Raw genomic sequence first — 19,024 nt, 5'->3', positions numbered from 1 at the left:
CCATGACAGTTTAATGGGTCCTTCAAGTGTTAAAGTCATGCATGACAGCAAAAGAATAAGTTGTGTGCATGACGGTCATCCGAAGTTGCATAAAATAAACAGCATGGTATACCTCCCAACTTTTGAAGAACTGAAAGAGGGACAAAATGTGCGACTCTGTGTCAATTGTGCTGACTCCGCCCATTCTCATTGATTTTTCATGTGCCCGCACACAGTATAATCCTCCTACAGTCACCCGTAAATTATATGTCTCCCCTCTATCTCTCCCCCAGTTTCATTTACACCCTTCATCTGCCCCCAGTTTCATGTCCCTCCATCTCTGTCCCCAGATTCATGTCCCCCCCATTTCTGCCGACAGTTTCATGTCCCCCATCTCTACCCCCAGATTCATGTCCCCTCCATCTCTGCCCCCAGATTCATGTCCCCACATCTCTGCCCCCAGATTCATGTCCCCCCATCTCTGCCCCCAGATTCATGTCCCCTCCATCTCTGCCCCCAGATTCATGTCCCCCCATCTCTGCCCCCAGATTCATGTCCTCTCCATCTCTGCCCCCAGATTCATGTCCCCACCATCTCTGCCCCAGATTCATGTCCCCTCCATCTCTGCCCCCAGATTCATGTCCCCCATCTCTGCCCCCAGATTCATGTCCCCCCATCTCTGCCCCCAGATTCATGTCCCCCCATCTCTGCCCCCAGATTCATGTCTCCACATCTCTGCCCCCAGTGTCATGCCGTCCTCTCCATCATCTGCCCCCAGTTTCACGTTCCACCTCAGTGTGTACACCTTACCTTCTCCTCGCTCCCCCGCCCTTCTCTCCATGCCTCTCTCTCTCTCGCACACAGTTGTAGGCGTGATGTGACATCATCACATTGCGTCTACACAGCCAGTAGCCGGCATGCAGCAGCGAAGCAAGAAGCTGAGCTGTGACAGCTCCTTGCTTTAGCCGCGTATGTGTTCAACTCAGATCTGCGTCCTCTGGGCGCCGACATTTTGCCGGCGATCGCCCGCGCCTGGAGCAAGCTCCAGGGCCGACGTCATGTTTCCATGACAGCCGGGAGCCTTGTAAAGGTCTGCATTCACTTTCTTTTGCAGGCTGGTCTATGCAGCCTACAAAAGAAAGGATGATTTTTTGCAATGTATTGCAATGCATTAGTATTGTAATGCATTGCATTAGTGATCAGACCCCCTGGGGTTCAAGACCCGAAGAATGGAAACCTAACCTACTTAAAAAATGGACCACATACCGTATTTTTCGGACTATGAGACGCACCTAGGTTTTAGAGGAGGAAAATAGGGAAAAAAAATTTTGAAGCAAAAACTGGTAAAATATTTAATATATGGGAGTTGTAGTTTTGCAACAGCTGCAAGGCCACATTGACAGGTGACCCTGCAGCTGTACGGGGATGCATAGAGTGTTTTTTTTTGCGGGGCCAGAAGTACTTTTTAGTTATACCATTTTGGGGAATATCTATTGCTTAGATCACCTTTTATTGAAAAAAAAAACCGATGGTTTATGATATATGATTTTCTACATATATTCTAGGGACAGGAGGTGATTTAGAACTTTTATTTATTTCATATTTTTAAAGCTTTTTTTTTTTTTTTTTTTAACTATTTTATTCCCCCCCTGGGGCTTGGGCCTGCGGTCGCTTGATTGCAAGTCCCATAGACGGCAATACAACTGTATTGCCGTCTATGGGACATTCTGTCTATTAGTATTACGGCTGGTCATAGACCCAGCCGCAATACTAATATATAGCAGTGACAGGCCTGGGAGCCTCATTAGGCTCCCGGCTGTCACCCGAACAGGTCGGCTCCTGCGATATCGCCGCGCAGGAGCCGGCCTGCAACTTCACAGGTACGGGGCCGGTGGGGACCGGCCCCAGGGGAGAAGGGGCCGCTGATACTGACCCGGCATCCGCTGTACTAAAGAGGCGGATGCCGGGGAGGGATAGACGCCGGGACCTGAGACATCGCTGCGCTCCTCTGCCCTGCATGAAGCCAGCGGCGGGGGGGCGGAGGAGCGGAATAGCATCACTCCTCCCGCTGCTGGCTTCATGCAGGGCAGAGGAGCGCAGCGATGTCGCAGGCCCAGCACCTGTAATGGCGTCTATCACTTGCCGGCTTCCGCCTTTCTATTACAGCGGATGCCAGGCGCCACATTCGGCCTATAAGACGCACCCTTCTTTTCCCCCCAAATTTGGGGGAAAAAAAGTGTGTCTTATAGTCCGAAAAATACGGTAGACTATAATGGGGTCCAGCGGATTTCCGCCTGAAATATGTGGAGAGACAATTCCTGCTTGCAGCAGATTTGCGGACGGAAACCCCGAACATGAAGAAGGCACATGTGTGAACCTAGATTTTCTTTGCTTATCATCAGGTAATTTATCATCAGTTTTGATCTTTTTTATGTTTTTAACCCCTTCCCGCCGACGGCATTTTTTGATTTTCATTTTTGACTCACCCGCTTCCAAACCCCATAACTTTTTTATTTTTCCGCTCTCATGGCGGAGGGATTGATGTTTACATGACAAATTTTATTTCATGATGCTACCATTAATTATTTTGTACAATGTACTGGTAAGCTGGGGAAAAATTCAGAATGGGGTGGATTTGAAGAAAAAGTGCATTTTCTTACGCAAATCGTTTTTATGCCTTTCACTGTGCAGACAAATTGACATCACCTGTATTCCATGTTTCAGTACGATTCCGAGGATACCAAATTTATATGTTTTTATTTACATTTTAACCGCTTAATAAAAATCCAAAATTGTGCCATTTTTTTTCTCTAAAAGTTGCCATATTCTTACACCTGTAGCTTTTTTTTATACTTCTGTGTACGGGGATGTATAGGGCGTCTTTTTTTGCGGGGCCGGGTGTACTTTTTAGTTATACCATTTGGGGGAATTGCTTTGGCTTTGATCATTTTTTATTCAAAATTTTATCAGAGGCAAGACAATGAAGAAATGGTGGTTTGGCACTTTTGACTTTTTTTTCCCACTATGGCATTTAACGTATAGGAAAAATATTTTTATAGATTTATAAAGCGGGCATTAGGGATACCTAATGTGTAGGTTTTTAACAGTATTTAAGTACTTTTATATGTGTTCTAGTGAAAGGGGGGTGAATTGAATTTTTAATACTTTTTAATTTTTTAAAATATTTTTTTAAACTTTTTTTTATTGCATTTATTAGATCCCCTTAGGGGTCTTGAACCCTAGGGGGTCTGATCACTAATGCAATGCAAAAAATCGTCATTTCACTGCAGACAATCACTGCAGACAGGCTGGGAAGCCTTTACAAGGCTCCCAGCTGCCATGCCAACGTGAGGTTGGCCCTGAACCTTGCTCCAGGTGCCGGTGATCACTGGCAAAATGGTGGCGTCCATGCGCAGAGAGGAAAATGGCGCCTCGGTCAGTTTTTTCGCCAGAAAGGTTAATGCGGTGTGGACACCAACCGTGGGCATTAGCGCATGGTGTCTGCTGTATGACACAGCAGACACCAGGCAACTATGGCGGCCGTCTGACTCCCGGGCGGCCGCCATAGTTAAATACTCGGCATCTGCCTTACTTGCATGCAGGACTATAATGGAAGACAGCAACAGACATTAGCAACGTTAGTATGAACTCTCTCTGACTCTCAATTTAGGAGTCCAATAGGTAGTCCTATTGAGTGACTGACAGCCTATATGTATGCATATATTAATGTGCAATAGAGATAGCTAACAATCATTGAGCTTTATTAAACCAGAAAGTGTAAAAAAAAATGATAGATTGTGCTGAATTTTCTATACATCAATCTGCTAAGCTTCTCCTGCTCAATCACCTTCTGCCCACAGTTCGGTCTGCATGTTAAACATGACACATTACACTGCATGTAAATACATGTACATTTTATATATGGATATTTGAGTGCACATATATACATAATAATTCCTGAAATGGGACAAGAAATGCAACGTGATAAACAGTTTTCTATAAATAAAAAAGAAATTTAACAATTGTTGAAATCAATTCCACTCCAATTGCTCTTACAGCAACTACATCACACAGTCCTAGCAAAATTACATCATAGATCACAAAGACAGTTCAGTGAATGTAGTTATTTAGAATTGCTAATCTGAAGACTAGTTTTACATTTCTTCCATAATTTCCAAAATTGCTGCCTTTAGGTTTCGAAAACTTGGTCTGTCATCCACTTTCTGTGAAAAATAAAAGAAACAAATAGGTGAGAGGGGAAAATCCACAGCATTTCTGTAAAACAATGAGCTTGGTACATGTGTGTTTTTGAAACCCCATTGTTCTGGATTATGGCAAAATTGATTATGCTAATTGATTATGATATTGCTATAAATAGTACTCTCTGTATAGCCAAGGAATGGGTAGCAAGAGCAGAAAATACAAAAAACAAGAATATCGGGGGGGCGTGGCTTGGCATGCACGCGGGCGGCAGCTTACCTTAGGAGCTCCGCTCTAGGCTCCGGGACTTGGGCTTCTTCTGGCGGCGAAATGGGCAAATCCCGGTCACAGCGCTCCAAGGGGGATTCGTCTGCCCTTCCTCCATCTCCTGGGAAGATTCCGGCCTTCTTCACCCCGCGGTCGGGGCGGCAGGGGCCCGTTCAGGATGCGGCCTACTGCCCGCCGCCGGCGCCATCTTCCTCCTCGGCGCGTGTGCGCCTGCGCGAACTGTCCGGCTCCCTCTCCTCTTCTATGCCGGATCTCCGATGCCAGGTATCGACCGCTCCGGGGCCCTCCACGCTGCCTGCAGTAGGATCACAGGTACCTGCGGCTGTCTCTCCTGCTCTGGCCCCAGCTGGTTCCTCCTCTGATTCTCCCGTGCACCGCATGTGTGATGCTCCACAGGGAGCAGCGGCGTCAGCGGCACCTCTGCTCTCTGCTCCTGCTTCCCCGCCATTTGACCCCAGGTCCACTCCTAGGACCCTTCAGTCTTCACCTCCACAACTCCACGGTTCCATAAGGCCTCAGGGGTCCCTGGAGGCTGCATCTGCATGGGGTGCCAGCCCCCAACCTGGACATCACCTCTGCCCGCCTGTCGGTCTAGGCCTGGTATCCTCTGCTCCTGGCCCTGATTTTCCCTCCGTGGCGGGTTCGCTCCCCCCAGCTGTTGTTGAAGGGGTGCCTGGATCTACATCTCCTGCTGTTACCCTCCGTGCGGAGGCCCCTGTTTTTGTTTCTCATCTCCCTCCACCTGAGGAGGCTGCTCTGACCCTGCGGAAGTTTCCAGAACTACAGGCCTTACTAGCCCTAAGCCGGAGGGACATGGACAGTCTTGCTTCTGATTTAAAGAGCGCCTGGCGCCAGGACCTGCGTGTGGTCCAAACGGACATTTCTGATTTACAACAACGAGTACAGGTCCTGGAGGATTCTCGGTCTGCCACATCCTCCTCTCTCGACTCCATCCAACAGCAAATGGCGGTCCACTCCGCGCAAATCTGTAATTTGGTTTCTCACATGGATGATATCGAGAACCGCAACCGCCGCAACAATATCCGCATTCGGGGCCTCCCAGAATCAGTTCAAACTGCAGATCTGGTTCCGGTTCTGTCTGGCATCTTTAACTCGCTATTGGGGCGCCCTCCTGACTCTCATATTGAGATGGACCGTGCTCACCGGGCTCTCCGCCCCCGCAGTGAGGACCCCGGTAAACCAAGAGATGTCATTTGCCGGATTCATTTTTATGCTACCAAGGACGCAATCATGCATAAGATTAGAGATGTTGGCACAGTGGACTTTGAGGGATCTTCTCTATCGATTTATCCGGATCTATCCAGGTACACTCTTCGGCAACGTGCAGCCCTGAAGCCTCTCCTCTCTCTCCTCCGGGAGCGTAAAATTCCTTACCGCTGGGGTTTTCCATTTTCATTACAAGTCCGCCGGGGTGGCCGACTGCGCTCTCTCGCCCATCCAGATGATCTTCCGAACCTTCTGCGATCCCTGGGTTTACCACCTTTGCAACTTCCTGACTGGTCTTCCCTGCTTGCCGATCCTAATCGGTCTGGCCCTTTCCGCCTGCAATGGGATGCTGCAGAAGACTTAGGTGATTCAGGCCCCCTACGTCCTCAAAGGCCTCAACGTCAGCGCAGACCCTCCTCGATCCGGGGGTCCCAGAAGTGACTATCTACGTTGCATTTTGGTTGTCTGTGACCGGACTCTGTGAGTTTGTTCCATATCCTGTTTTATTGTGATGACTTTTTCTACTTTTATCCTTTATTTGTTCTTGCCCACACTTATATGTTAATTGCCCTAGTCCTCTAGCCGCTTTCTACTTATTGTATGTTACTAGTCTATTCAGATGCCCGTGTGTCGGAGCCGGAGCTGCTCTCTCTTCTGCTTGTGCCTTTCACTCTTCCTTGTGTGTTTCTCTTCTGGTGCTCTGCTTTTGGCCGCGTGGCTTGCCTTCTTTGTCCCCACATAGCTGTGTCCCTGCAGTGCGGGGTCATCTGGAGACTTGTGCTCCTGTCGCCTAGCTTTCCCCCGAGGGTACCCCGCAAGCCCTCTTTTTGTGTTCTTATTCTGTGTTGTGTGTGAGGTCTCTGGCTCTCTTGAGGTCTCTGTTCTCTGGTCTTTAGTTCTCGTGTATTCCTTGTGTCGTTTGCTCTCCCTCCCCCCCCTTCCGTTCTTCCCTCCTGTGTCTTTTTTGTTCTTTGTTCCTCCCCAATGTCGGATATAACCGTCTCCTCTTTCAATGTTAAGGGGCTCAATGTCCCGGAAAAGCGTTCACAAGTATTGTATGATGCCCACAAACGTAGGGTGCAAATTTTATGTTTGCAAGAAACTCACTTCCTGGCTACCTGTACTCCCGCGATTAAGAATAGATACTTTCCGCAATGGTTCCATAGTAGCAGCGCTTCGGGTAAGGTTAAGGGGGTAGCCGTCTTTTTTCAAAAAAATCTCTCAGTGAAAATTTTAGATTCTTTAGCGGATAGTGAAGCGAGGTACTTATTTCTTATCTGTGAAATCTCAGGTGTTGTTTATATGATTGCTAATATACACTCACCGGCCACTTTATTAGGTACACCATGCTAGTAACGGGTTGGACCCCCTTTTGCCTTCAGAACTGCCTCAATTCTTCGTGGCATAGATTCAACAAGGTGCTGGAAGCATTCCTCAGAGATTTTGGTCCATATTGACATGATAGCATCACACAGTTGCCGCAGATTTATCGGCTGCACATCCATGATGCGAATCTCCCGTTTCACCACATCCCAAAGATGCTCTATTGGATTGAGATCTGGTGACTGTGGAGGCCATTGGAGTACAGTGAACTCATTGTCATGTTCAAGAAACCAGTCTGAGATTATTCCAGCTTTATGACATGGCGCATTATCCTGCTGAAAGTAGCCATCAGATGTTGGGTACATTGTGGTCATAAAGGGATGGACATGGTCAGCAACAACACTCAGGTAGGCTTTGGCGTTGCAACGATGCTCAATTGGTACCAAGGGGCCCAAAGAGTGCCAAGAAAATATTCCCCACACCATGACACCACCACCACCAGCCTGAACAGTTGATACAAGGCAGGATGGATCCATGCTTTCATGTTGTTGACGCCAAATTCTGACCCTACCATCCGAATGTCGCAGCAGAAATCGAGACTCATCAGACCAGGCAACGTTTTTCCAATCTTCAATTGTCCAATTTCGATGAGCTTGTGCAAATTGTAGCCTCAGTTTCCTGTTCTTAGCTGAAAGGAGTGGCACCCGGTGTGGTCTTCTGCTGCTGTAGCCCATCTGCCTCAAAGTTCGACGTACTATGCGTTCAGAGATGCTCTTCTGGCTACCTTGGTTGTAACGGGTGGCTATTTGAGTCACTGTTGCCTTTCTATCAGCTCGAACCAGTCTGGCCATTCTCCTCTGACCTCTGGCATCAACAACGCATTTCCGCCCACAGAACTGCCGCTCACTGGATGTTTTTTCTTTTTCGGACCATTCTCTGTAAACCCTAGAGATGGTTGTGCGTGAAAATCCCAGTAGATCAGCAGTTTCTGAAATACTCAGACCAGCCCTTCTGGCACCAACAACCATGCCACGTTCAAAGGCACTCAAATCACCTTTCTTCCCCATACTGATGCTCGGTTTGAACTGCAGGAGATTGTCTTGACCATGTCTACATGCCTAAATGCACTGAGTTGCCGCCATGTGATTGGCTGATTAGAAATTAAGTGTTAACGAGCAGTTGGACAGGTGTACCTAATAAAGTGGCCGGTGAGTGTATATGCTCCCAATGTTGATCAGGTTCCTTTTCTGCTGTCTGCCCTCCAGTCCTTTGCCAGGGGTCACACGATTGTCTGCGGGGATTTTAACCTCCCACTTAACCCTTTGCTGGATACCTCCACGGGTAGGTCCCAGATTTCTTATGGCGCTCTAAATAAGGTCCGGAAGGCGTTAAACGCCTTGCTGTTGTGTGATGTTTGGCGAATCCTCCACCGGACCGACAGGGACTATTCCTTTTTCTCCCACCCTCATGGTTCGTACAGTAGGATTGATTATATCTTCTTTTCTCATAATCTTCTGTCCTCTGTCTCGGTGGCCTCTATTGGTGTTGCCTTTCTCTCTGATCATTCTCCAGTTTCCTGTGCTTTTCGTTCGCCTGTCGCTAGCTCGCGGTCTAATACTTGGAGATTGAATGAATCGCTCCTTCTTGACCCGCAGTGTTTGGCGGAGCTGAAGCTCTCTGTCTCTCACTTTGTACAGGATCACTCGAGTGACGTCACCACCCCATCGATACAGTGGGAGGCTCTGAAGTGCGTTCTCCGCGGAGTGCTAATGAAGCATGGTGCGCGTCTAAAGAGCGAAGCTGGCCTGAAGCTTCGCTCTCTCTTGAGCGATCTGGCAGTTTTAGAAGCCCAGCACAAGCGTACGCTCCAGCAGGCGACTTTGGCGTCTCTGACCGTTACGCGTCAAGAGATTAGGTCCCTTCTTGAACGGAAACACCAGCGGCTTCGTCTATTAGGTCAGCGCTCATTTTATGAATGGGGTAACAAAGCGGGCCGCCTGCTAGCGCGGGCAGTTCGGGAGCGCCATGCAGCCCAGCATGTCATGGCTCTTAAATCATCCTCGGGTTCTATTACCCATACCACATCTGCTATTGCCGCGGCCTTTCAGGAGTATTATAGTTCCCTCTATCATTTGCCCCCCCCCGGGTATGGTTCATCCGGCTCCTGCCGCTGGAACCTCGCTTTTTCAATATGTCGCTAGTACTGCCCTTCCGTCTCTGCGCACTGAGGATGTGGATGCTCTGGAAACTCCCTTTTCTGCGAGTGAGCTGGAACTGGGTATTGCCTCCCTCCCCGGGGGTAAGAGTCCGGGCCCTGATGGCTATACGGCACGGTTTTTTAAGGTGCTTAAGGCTGATTTGACGCAACCGCTCCTGCGCGCGTTTAACTCCTCTACCTCTGGGGTCCCCTTCCCCCCTGCTTTCCTCCAAGCCCATATTACTGTAATACCTAAGGAAGGCAGGGACCATTTGCTCTGTGCTAATTATAGACCAATCTCGCTCCTGAACACTGACGCTAAGCTTTATGCCAAGTTGATTGCCAATCGCCTGAGCCCGTTCATGGGAGAGCTTGTACATCCTGATCAGGTGGGGTTTATCCCCTGTAGGGAGGCCCGGGACAACACCCTGCGGGCCTTCTCTGCAATTCATCATGCACAGCGCTCTCGAACCCCTATGATGCTGTTGTCTCTTGATGCGGAGAAGGCCTTTGACAGGGTGGACTGGAAGTTCTTGGAGGCTACCTTGTCTCAAATAGGCCTCGGCCCAGCCATGCTCGCGCGCATTCAGGCTCTCTACAGTTCTCCTATGGCTCGGGTCCGGGTTAATGGCTCGCTTTCCTCCCCCTTTACTATTTATAATGGTACTAGGCAAGGCTGCCCGCTCTTCCCTCTCCTATATGCACTAGTAATGGAACATCTCTTAGTCGCTATTAGGAACAACCCTGATATCCGAGGCCTGCAGATGCGTAACTGTCATCTTAAGGTGTCTGCTTTTGCAGACGACGTTCTCCTGTTCATCACCAGCCCGCTTACTTCACTTCCGTCCGTTCTTAAGGAGATTAGTACTTACAGTTTCTTTAGTAATTATAAGATCAATTTGACGAAGAGCACAGCCTTAGATGTCTCACTGATTCCGTTGACCCTTGGTGCCTTGCGCTCTTCCTTTCCGTTCTCGTGGTCCCCCAGATCCATTAAGTATCTGGGAGTGCAGTTGCCCCGTAATTTGGGAGATACCTATATGCTGAACTTTCTTCCCATACTCCGCACTTTGCGGTCTGATCTTGAGCGCTGGGACACCAAGGGCCTCTCGTGGCTGGGACGCATTAATTTATTGAAAATGAATGTCCTCCCTAGGTTGCTGTATCTCTTTCAGACTGTCCCGGTGATCCTGCCTTCGTGTTTTTTCTCGGTAATTAACAAATCATTCACCAAATTTGTTTGGGCCTCGAAACCCCCCCGTATTGCTCGCGGTACGCTAGCTCGTTCCAAACGAAAAGGAGGCCTGGCGGCTCCAGACTGCCTGAAATACTATCTAGCAGCGGTCGTCACGCGTATTCTTGATTGGCATCATTCGGCTAAGACTAAGCTCTGGGTTTCCCTCGAGGACTCATTGAGCCCTGTCCCCCTCACTGCACTTCCCTGGCTCCATGAGAAATATTGGACCGATGATAAACGGTATTCGCTTCCCTATATAGCGCGCCAGACTATGGGAGTGTGCCGTAGATATAGTGCAATGCGTCTCCTCTATACGAACGATGGCCCCATGACTCCCATATCGGGTAACCCGGACTTTCCTGCAGCGTTGGGCTCTTCCTTCTTATCTTATCGCGTCGGCTCTCCCACCCTTCGCTTTAAACAAGTCACTTCTGCCTCTTCGCTTCTTTCCCACTCTGAGATTTTGGCTCAATCCTCTGGTTCAGATACACCTCTCTCCTCTTGGCAATACTCCCAGCTTTCTCATTTCTATTCCTCTTTACGGCCCTCTCGGGATCTTCATAGATCCTTGTCGCTGTTCGAACGTCTCTGTATCTCTTCCACTCCTCCCTCCCATACTGTCTCCCTTCTGTATGGTCTCTTACTGGACGGGTCTGAGGATTCGCTTCCGTCATTTACTGGTGGGTGGGAGAGGGAACTGGGGACCTCATTCCCTCCTGATGTGTGGTCTTCGGCATTTCGTGCATGTCATACTTTCTCTATATCATGCAGGGCGCAGGAGACCAATTTTAAGATACTTTCCAGATGGTATCAAGTTCCAGCCCTCTTGCATGATATCTACCCCTCCACCTCTGATAGGTGCTGGAGATGTCTATCCGACCGCGGCACGATGGCACACGTTTGGTGGGGGTGTCCTCTATTACGCCCTTTTTGGACTGGGGTCAGACAGGTTATTCGGCAGGTGACGGGGATTGACTTGGAGGATGACCCGGCCCCGCTTCTTCTTTCCCTGTTCTCCCGGACGTTTTCTAAACCTACCCGTAGACTTCTCGGATTTTTGTTGGTGGCAGCGCGCTCTGTCATTCCCAGGTTGTGGAAGTCCACGACCCCTCCCTCGCTCATTTGCTGGCTGAATGAAGTGCTAGCTCTTCGAACGATGGAGACCCTGGTTGCTGAGCTCCGACAGGATGATACTAAGCATCGTCAGACTTGGGCCCTTTGGAACCATTTTTACTATTCTGCCAACTTCCGTTCCCTCTTCCCTTCTGTGTCCCCTGTGTAGTGTCCCCCTGTGCGTTTTGTCTGCTCAACGTGTTACTACTCCCTATGATACTTGATTTCCATTTGCTCTGAGATTTTTTGAATATGCTTTGTTCTTCAGCTCTGCTGCGTCAGAGTGTTTGCCTGTTTTGGTTTATTGTTTTTCTTTATTGGTTTTTCACCTTGTAACCCCCCTTTTTTTTTTCCCCGCCCCCTCCCCTCCCTTCCGCCTTTATTTGACTCCTTTGTTTATTATCCCCCCCTTCCCCCGTCCCCCCCTTTCTTTCCCCAGTTTTGTAAAAATTTGTAAAACTTTCAATAAACTTCTAATGTTGAAAAACAAGAATATCATGTGAGCCATCTTGCTGCTTGACAATTGATTTGTCTAGAGAAATGTTTCACAAATGTTGTGAACCTTTTGGGTGAGACTTTATGACCTCAAACTACTCTGCCATCTTCACCGCCACACTCAGCTCTTCTACCTCCACTTTATCCCCCACACTCAGCTCTTCTACCTCCACTTTAACCCCCACACTCAGCTTTTCTACCTCCACTTTAACCCCCACACTCAGCTCTTCTACATCCACTTTAACCCCCACACTCAGCTCTTCTACCTCCACTTTAACCCCCACACTCAGCTTTTCTACATCCACTTTAACCCCCACACTCAGCTCTTCTACCTCCACTTTAACCCCCACACTCAGCTCTTCTACCTCCACTTTAACCCCCACACTCAGTGGGTGCAGTAGCCGTAGTAGAAGCAGCATGCTACTGCGCATGCGCCCAGGCCACTTTTTAGCAATGTCAGTTCGCGACTTAGACGGGACCGAGGACATCGCAGGAAGAGGAGGTGTGGATGAAGAAGACAGCGGACCCTGAATACCTGCCCACCGTGCACGATGGGTAAGTTGATCACATTCTTTTTTAGGGTATTATTTTAAAACTGGGGGGGGGGGGTAGTTTAATATAACTTTAGCGGTGCCTGAATAGCCTTTTTAAAGGCTATTCATGCATATGTGGGGCTCTATCAGCATGATTTTGCTGATAGAGCCCCTTTAATAGATGCTAAAAATTTATGAAAATGGATCCAAACTCATAGCCCTCTGTCTTCATAGAGTTTAGCATTTAAAATAAAAAAAATACCAGATCAATTTCTGTCCATATTTTCTTGGACACAAAAAGGCAGTATATAATTCTTTTGTGCTGACAGAAAAACAAAAGAAACTATATTAACCCTGTGTAAACCAATGACCCTCTGTTTGCATACATTTTCCTCATTTGTAGCCTCCACGGGGGCCACATGGTGGCTTAGTGGTTAGCACTTCAGCCTTGCAGCACTGGAGTCCTGGTGTTCAAATCCCACCAAGGGCAAAAAAACCATCTGCAAGGAGTTTGTATGTTCTCCCCATGTTTGCATGGATTTCCATCCCATGTTCCAAAAAGACATACTGATAGGGAAAAAAACGTACATTGTGAGCTCTATGTAGGGCTCACAATCTACATTAAAAAAAAATGGTTACCCCCTAAATGAGTGTCAAAAAAGTGATATCCACAGCCCCTTACTCTTACCTCTTCCCAGCAGCTAACCATCACACTGTACACTTTTTCTGTTGCAAGCTGAGGTCTGTATAATCGAACGCCTTTTATTATTTGTTCCACAATTTCACTGTTATTGAATCTTTCATAGGGCATTTTTCCGAATGTAAAAACTTCCCACATCAGAACACCTAAAAAATAAAAAGGGTATTTCATAGTTTTAGGTTAAAATGTTTAGTTTTAAAGTCAAATGTTATCAGCCAGACCGGAATCTATATTTTCTATTTTATATACTGTATATATCTATTATATTGATTTAGCATTATTTACCAGAATATATTTTGGAATTAGATTTCTTTTACAGTGGATTTTAATCCCATTATTTGGATACATTGTCACCAAGTAAAAAATGCTAACGAACATAAATCTATTCACCCATTCCAAAGATCCGGCCCCTAGGAGATTATTTGTAAACCAGCTCTGATTCTACATGTGGGCAGGAACCTTTTAATTTCACATAGAAAAAACATAAGGTTTCCGCCCACTTGGAGAATTACTTGGTTTACATATAATTTTCCTAGGGTCATATCAGATTTTTAAAAAGAGCACTAAATTGATCAGGAGAATGTCAGGAATCGAATGTGTTTTATTAATAAAAATAAATGTGTTTTAGGCTAAGGCCCCGAAGCGCTTTCAACAGAAAGTTCACGGAGTTTTCCTCCGCGGACTCTCTGTTACAATTATGTCTATAGCAAAGCCACCATTGTCTCCGTAAATATAATTAACATGCTGCAATTAAAAAAAACGCAAGGGTTTTGGAAATCACAGCATGTCCGCGCTGCGATTTTTTTCCGCAAAGTGGGCAATGGATGCGCATGAATCCCATCCACTCTGCAAATACTGTAAAATGCCACGATTTTTACTGTAAAATGCTCTGGCCTTAAATTGTTTATCTAGCTTTCTAATATTGCTGGCCGTTCTTTAGGATAGGTCATCAATATTACATCTGCAGGGTTCTGAAAGCCAGGACCTGTGCAGATCAGCTTTTCTGGGACAGTACAGCGGCTACCGGTAATTTTAACAATTCCAGGAACCATGTTGCACATGATTTACCTACGCTGTCACGCACCACGCTGTCTCAGTACAGCTGATTTGCAGGGGTCCTGTGGGCAACAATCGCGGACAATAGTGCTGGGTGTCGGCTATCCTACTAATATTATAAGTGTGAAAGTTTGTGTGTTTGGATGTTTGTGATTTTGGTTGTTTGTTCCTCAATCACGCTAAAACGCCTGGACGGATTTGCGTGCAATTTTCCACAAACATAGTTTTCCCTTAGGATTGAGTCACAGGCTACTTTTGGTGCCACTAAACAACATGGCTTCCTAGCAGGAGACTCACAAAAGCAGGACTCCTAGCCCCAGCTATAGACTTACACACACTGCCTGCCATTTCCTGCCTCAACCTGCCTGCACACTCCTTACTGTCACCTCAGGAGTAGCCCTCACTCTACTCACTCACATTTACATATAGCTTTCCACTATATAACACATCACATTGTCTGTATCACTACATACACAATACAACACATCACATTGTCTGACACAATACAACACATCACATTGTCTGTATCACTACATACGCAATACAACACATCACATTGTCTGTATCACGACATACACAATACAACACATCACATTGTCTGTATCACTACATACGCAATACAACACATCACATTGTCTGTATCACGACATACACAATACAACACATCACATTGTCTGTATCACTACATACACAATATAACACATCACATCACATTTGCTAGCCCACCAAACTTTTTAAAGCACTTTTACAGTTTCACACGTCTGTGTCCACCCAATTCTCAAATCACCGCAGACGAAGTCGCGGGTAAAAGCTAGTATAAAATAGCAGACACTCAGCAGCTATGGCAGCCACCATATTTAAACACCCAACATCCGCCATACTAATACTAGTATGGCAAATGTCGGGAAGAGGTTAAAGGGGTTGTCCCATCACAAGGATCCTATCTATACTGCTGGTTAATGTGGATGTAAGACTTTTCCTAAATACACTGCTTCAGCAAAACTGCTTTGTTTGTCCACTTACTTTATTCAATTCTTTGTGGCCACAGCCCTGACTTAGCTGCTCCTGAGTCAAATGATGTGTCTGCTGCTCTGAGGGGGGAGGGAGGAGGGGCTAAGTGCAGGGAGCGAGCCTGTGTATCTAGCTATTCCTGTGTCTACACCATGTGACCTAGGTCCTGCTATCAGATAGAGGAGAGGAGCTGCTTTCATTTCTTCTGTTCTCCCAGTTATCAGGCTAGCTAATACAATTGTGTTCATTATGGCAGAGACAGGCAGTCTCTGTATGTAACACAGAATGGAGTTGCTGCTGCCTGTACTTCATAGTCCAATGTGGGTGGGCGGAGCTACATACTAATTTGGGGGGCGGAGCTAAACGGCAGGTTGCCTGTGAAACCCCGCCCACCAAATTATGCAAGAAACCAGGAAGAAAGAAGATTTTACAAGAGTGAAGACTGCTGAGTATGTGAGGTGGGAATACCCCTTTAAGAGATGGGAGAGGCAGGAAATAAGGACTTTGTCCACATGTACACTGGTGTTTGCCAATGCTTGGTTCATTGAAGATGGAGGTAATGGTGCTGAGGGTCTTCATGGTAGGAGTACTGCTCCAAACTGCATTCAAGAACACCAGAGCTTCATAGACATGCATACTCTCACAATTTTAGGTTACAATTTTTTTTTACAGGTCTGAACTGGGAGGTTTGTTCAAATATTTTTGTTTTATTGCAACATAAGATGGTAGCACAAATGTGAGGTTACTGAAAGAGCTGGAAAATCTGTTTTCATATCACTTACCAAATGACCACACATCTGATTTACTGCTGAACTTGCTGTATAGAAGAACTTCAGGAGGAGACCAACGGACAGGAAATTTTGAGCCCAGTGAGCTTGTATACTCATCATCCAATACATACCTGGCCAAGACAAAACCAGGATTTATGTTCAAATGACAGCTGTGCAGATTTTACATTAAATGGTTAAAGTTACTATTTCTAAATTATAAATAAATAATTTTTACTCAAAAGAGCTCAAATTATGTGCTGATTATCTTTATAGGACATATCTGATACAGAGATCAACTGAATATGTCCTAAATAGACATGGTGTATGCCAGTATTTATGTCAGGACACTCTCCCGCACCCTAGAGTTCTTCAACGTCGGCTACAGCTTGCTCTGGAGGTGGCTGCAGATGGCGGCCTGGACAGGAGTGTGGACAGGTGAGTGAAAATTGTTGGTAAAGACCTAACCTCTACAGGGATGAGAGGGACGGGGGATCAGATACTATGTGTGGTTATATACATTGGGGAGGGGTAAAACAAAGGGGGTTCCTAAACTATGTGTGTGTGGGGGGAGTAATATACTACATGTGGGCCATAAAAAAAAGGATCATGTCCTGTGTGGGAGGTATAAAAGGGGGTCCATAACCTATGTGGGGGCCATAAAAAGGAGAATCGTATGCTATATGGGGAGGTTAAAAAAGTGGTTCAAATACTGAGTGGGGACCATAAAAAAGGGGTCATATGCTTTGTGTGCCATAACAATAGGTTATTTACTGTGTAGGGGGCCAGAAAAGGGAGGTATGTATCATGTGATTGGTCAAAGATAGTGTTATATTATGTGGGGACCAAATAAGGGGTGTTTTTGATCTGCTGATGGGTGGGCATGTCCTAATTAGGGGGGGGTCCCATCACACAACTAAAGATAGCCAGGTGTGGGGGCCAAAAAAGGAGGTGTTACACTGCACAGGAGCCAAATAAGGAAGTTTCTTTGATCTGCCAGTGGGGTTGTGTGTCCTAAATAGGTGAGCCCCATCATGCAACTAAAGATAGCTGGGTTTGGTATCTTTTTATATTTGGGGGGAGGGGCGGCTTTCTTTTTTTTTCTCTGTAGTACAGTGGAGCATCTTGACACTTCATTGTGCTGCTGTATACTGGTCAGGAATCACTGCTATATAGTTAAATTCAGTGGTGCAACGAAAGTCCCATGAGCTTAGGTGCTAATTTTAGGCAGAGGGCGGTCTGCCCCTCTGTATTTCCATGTACCAAATTCACTAAAAAGAACTGTGATGTTTAATGTTCCAATACACTTCAAGGAAATTGTGATTCCACTGCTTTCGGATATTTCTTGTTTTTTTTTTGTTTTTTTTTACATTGCCCAAATAGTGGAGGGCAATTGCGTCCTTTAAAAAAAAAAAAAAAAGACACACATTATAAATTAATCGTTAAATGTTATTCCAGATAAAGGATGTCCACTTTTCTGTTAAAAAAAAAAAAAAGCAAAGTGAATATAGGTACAAAACAAATACAGTCCTATGAAAAAGTTTGGGCACCCCTATTAATCTTAATCATTTTTAGTCCTAAATATTTTGGTGTTTGCAGCAGCCATTTTAGTTTGATATATCTAATAACTGATGGACACAGTAATATTTCAGGATTGAAATGAGGTTTATTGTATTAACAGAAAATATGCAATACGCATTAAACCAAAATTTCACCGGTGCAAAAGTCTGGGCACCTCAACAGAAAAGTGACATTAATATTTAGTAGAGCCTCCTTTTGCCTCTAGTCGCTTCCTGTAGCTTTTAATCAGTTCCTGGATCCTGGATGAAGGTAATTTGGACCATTCCTCTTTACAAAACAATTCAAGTTCAGTTAAGTTTGATGGTCGCCGAGCATGGACAGCCCGCTTCAAATCATCCCACAGATGTTCAATGATATTCAGGTCTGGGGACTGGGATGGCCATTCCAGAACATTGTAATTGCTCCTCTGCATGAATGCCTGAGTCGATTTGGAGCAGTGTTTTGGATCATTGTCTTGCTGAAATATCCATCCCCGGCATAACTTCAACTTTGTCACTGATTCTTGAACATTATTCTCAAGAATCTGCTGATACTGAGTGGAATCCATGTGACCCTCAACTTTAACAAGATTCCCGGTGCCGGCATTGGCCATATAGCCCCAAAGCATGATGGAACCTCCACCAAATTTTACAGTGGGTAGCATGTGTTTTTCTTGGAATGCTTTTTTTTTTTTGGACGCCATGCATAACGCCTTTTTGTATGACCAAACAACTCAATCTTTGTTTCATCAGTCCACAGGACCTTCTTCCAAAATGAAGCTGGCTTGTCCAAATGTGCTTTTGCATACCTCATACGACTCTGTTTGTGGCGTGCTTGCAGAAACGGCTTCTTTCTCATCACTCTCCCATACAGCTTCTCCTTGTGCATAGTGCGCTGTATTGTTGACTGATGCACAGTGACACCATCTGCAGCAAGATGATGCTGCAGCTCTTTGGAGGTGGTCTGTGGATTGTCCTTGACTATTCTCACCATTCTTCTTCTCTGCCTTTCTGATATTTTTCTTGGCCTGCCACTTCTGTGCTTAACAAGAACTGTCCGTGGTCTTCCATTTCCTTACTATGTTCCTCACAGTGGAAACTGACAATCTCTGAGACAACTTTTTGTATCCTTCCCCTGAACAACTATGTTGAACAATCTTTGTTTTCAGATCATTTGAGAGCGGGCTGTCCATGCTCGGCGACCATCAAACTTACCTGAACTTGAATTGTTTTGTAAAGAGGAATGGTCCAAAATCCCTTCATACAGGAACTGATTAAAAGCTACAGGAAGCGACTAGAGGCAAAAGGAGGAGCTACTAAATATTAATGTCACTTTTCT

At 46.1% G+C, this 19,024-nt stretch overlaps 1 protein-coding gene across 2 annotated transcripts in view; it reads right to left on the bottom strand.

The window, feature by feature from the left end:
- Positions 1–3,936: 3,936 nt before the first annotated feature.
- BTK (Bruton tyrosine kinase) overlaps positions 3,937–19,024 on the bottom strand; it is an 80,119-nt gene continuing 65,031 nt past the window's right edge. For both annotated transcript variants that reach the window (XM_075260039.1, XM_075260040.1), the window contains exons 16-18: positions 16,142–16,260; positions 13,281–13,438; positions 3,937–4,202 (exon numbers count right to left, since the gene is read on the bottom strand). In XM_075260039.1, coding sequence (XP_075116140.1) covers positions 4,134–4,202; positions 13,281–13,438; positions 16,142–16,260 — 346 coding nt within the window. In that variant the 3' untranslated portion in view covers positions 3,937–4,133. The remainder of the gene's footprint in view (positions 4,203–13,280; positions 13,439–16,141; positions 16,261–19,024) is intronic.

The sequence above is a fragment of the Leptodactylus fuscus genome, chromosome 11, assembly GCF_031893055.1.
Source record: "Leptodactylus fuscus isolate aLepFus1 chromosome 11, aLepFus1.hap2, whole genome shotgun sequence".
Lineage (NCBI taxonomy): Eukaryota > Metazoa > Chordata > Amphibia > Anura > Leptodactylidae > Leptodactylus > Leptodactylus fuscus.
The sequence above is the reverse complement of the archived record's forward strand: the minus strand, read 5'-3'. Positions and strand labels throughout refer to the sequence as shown.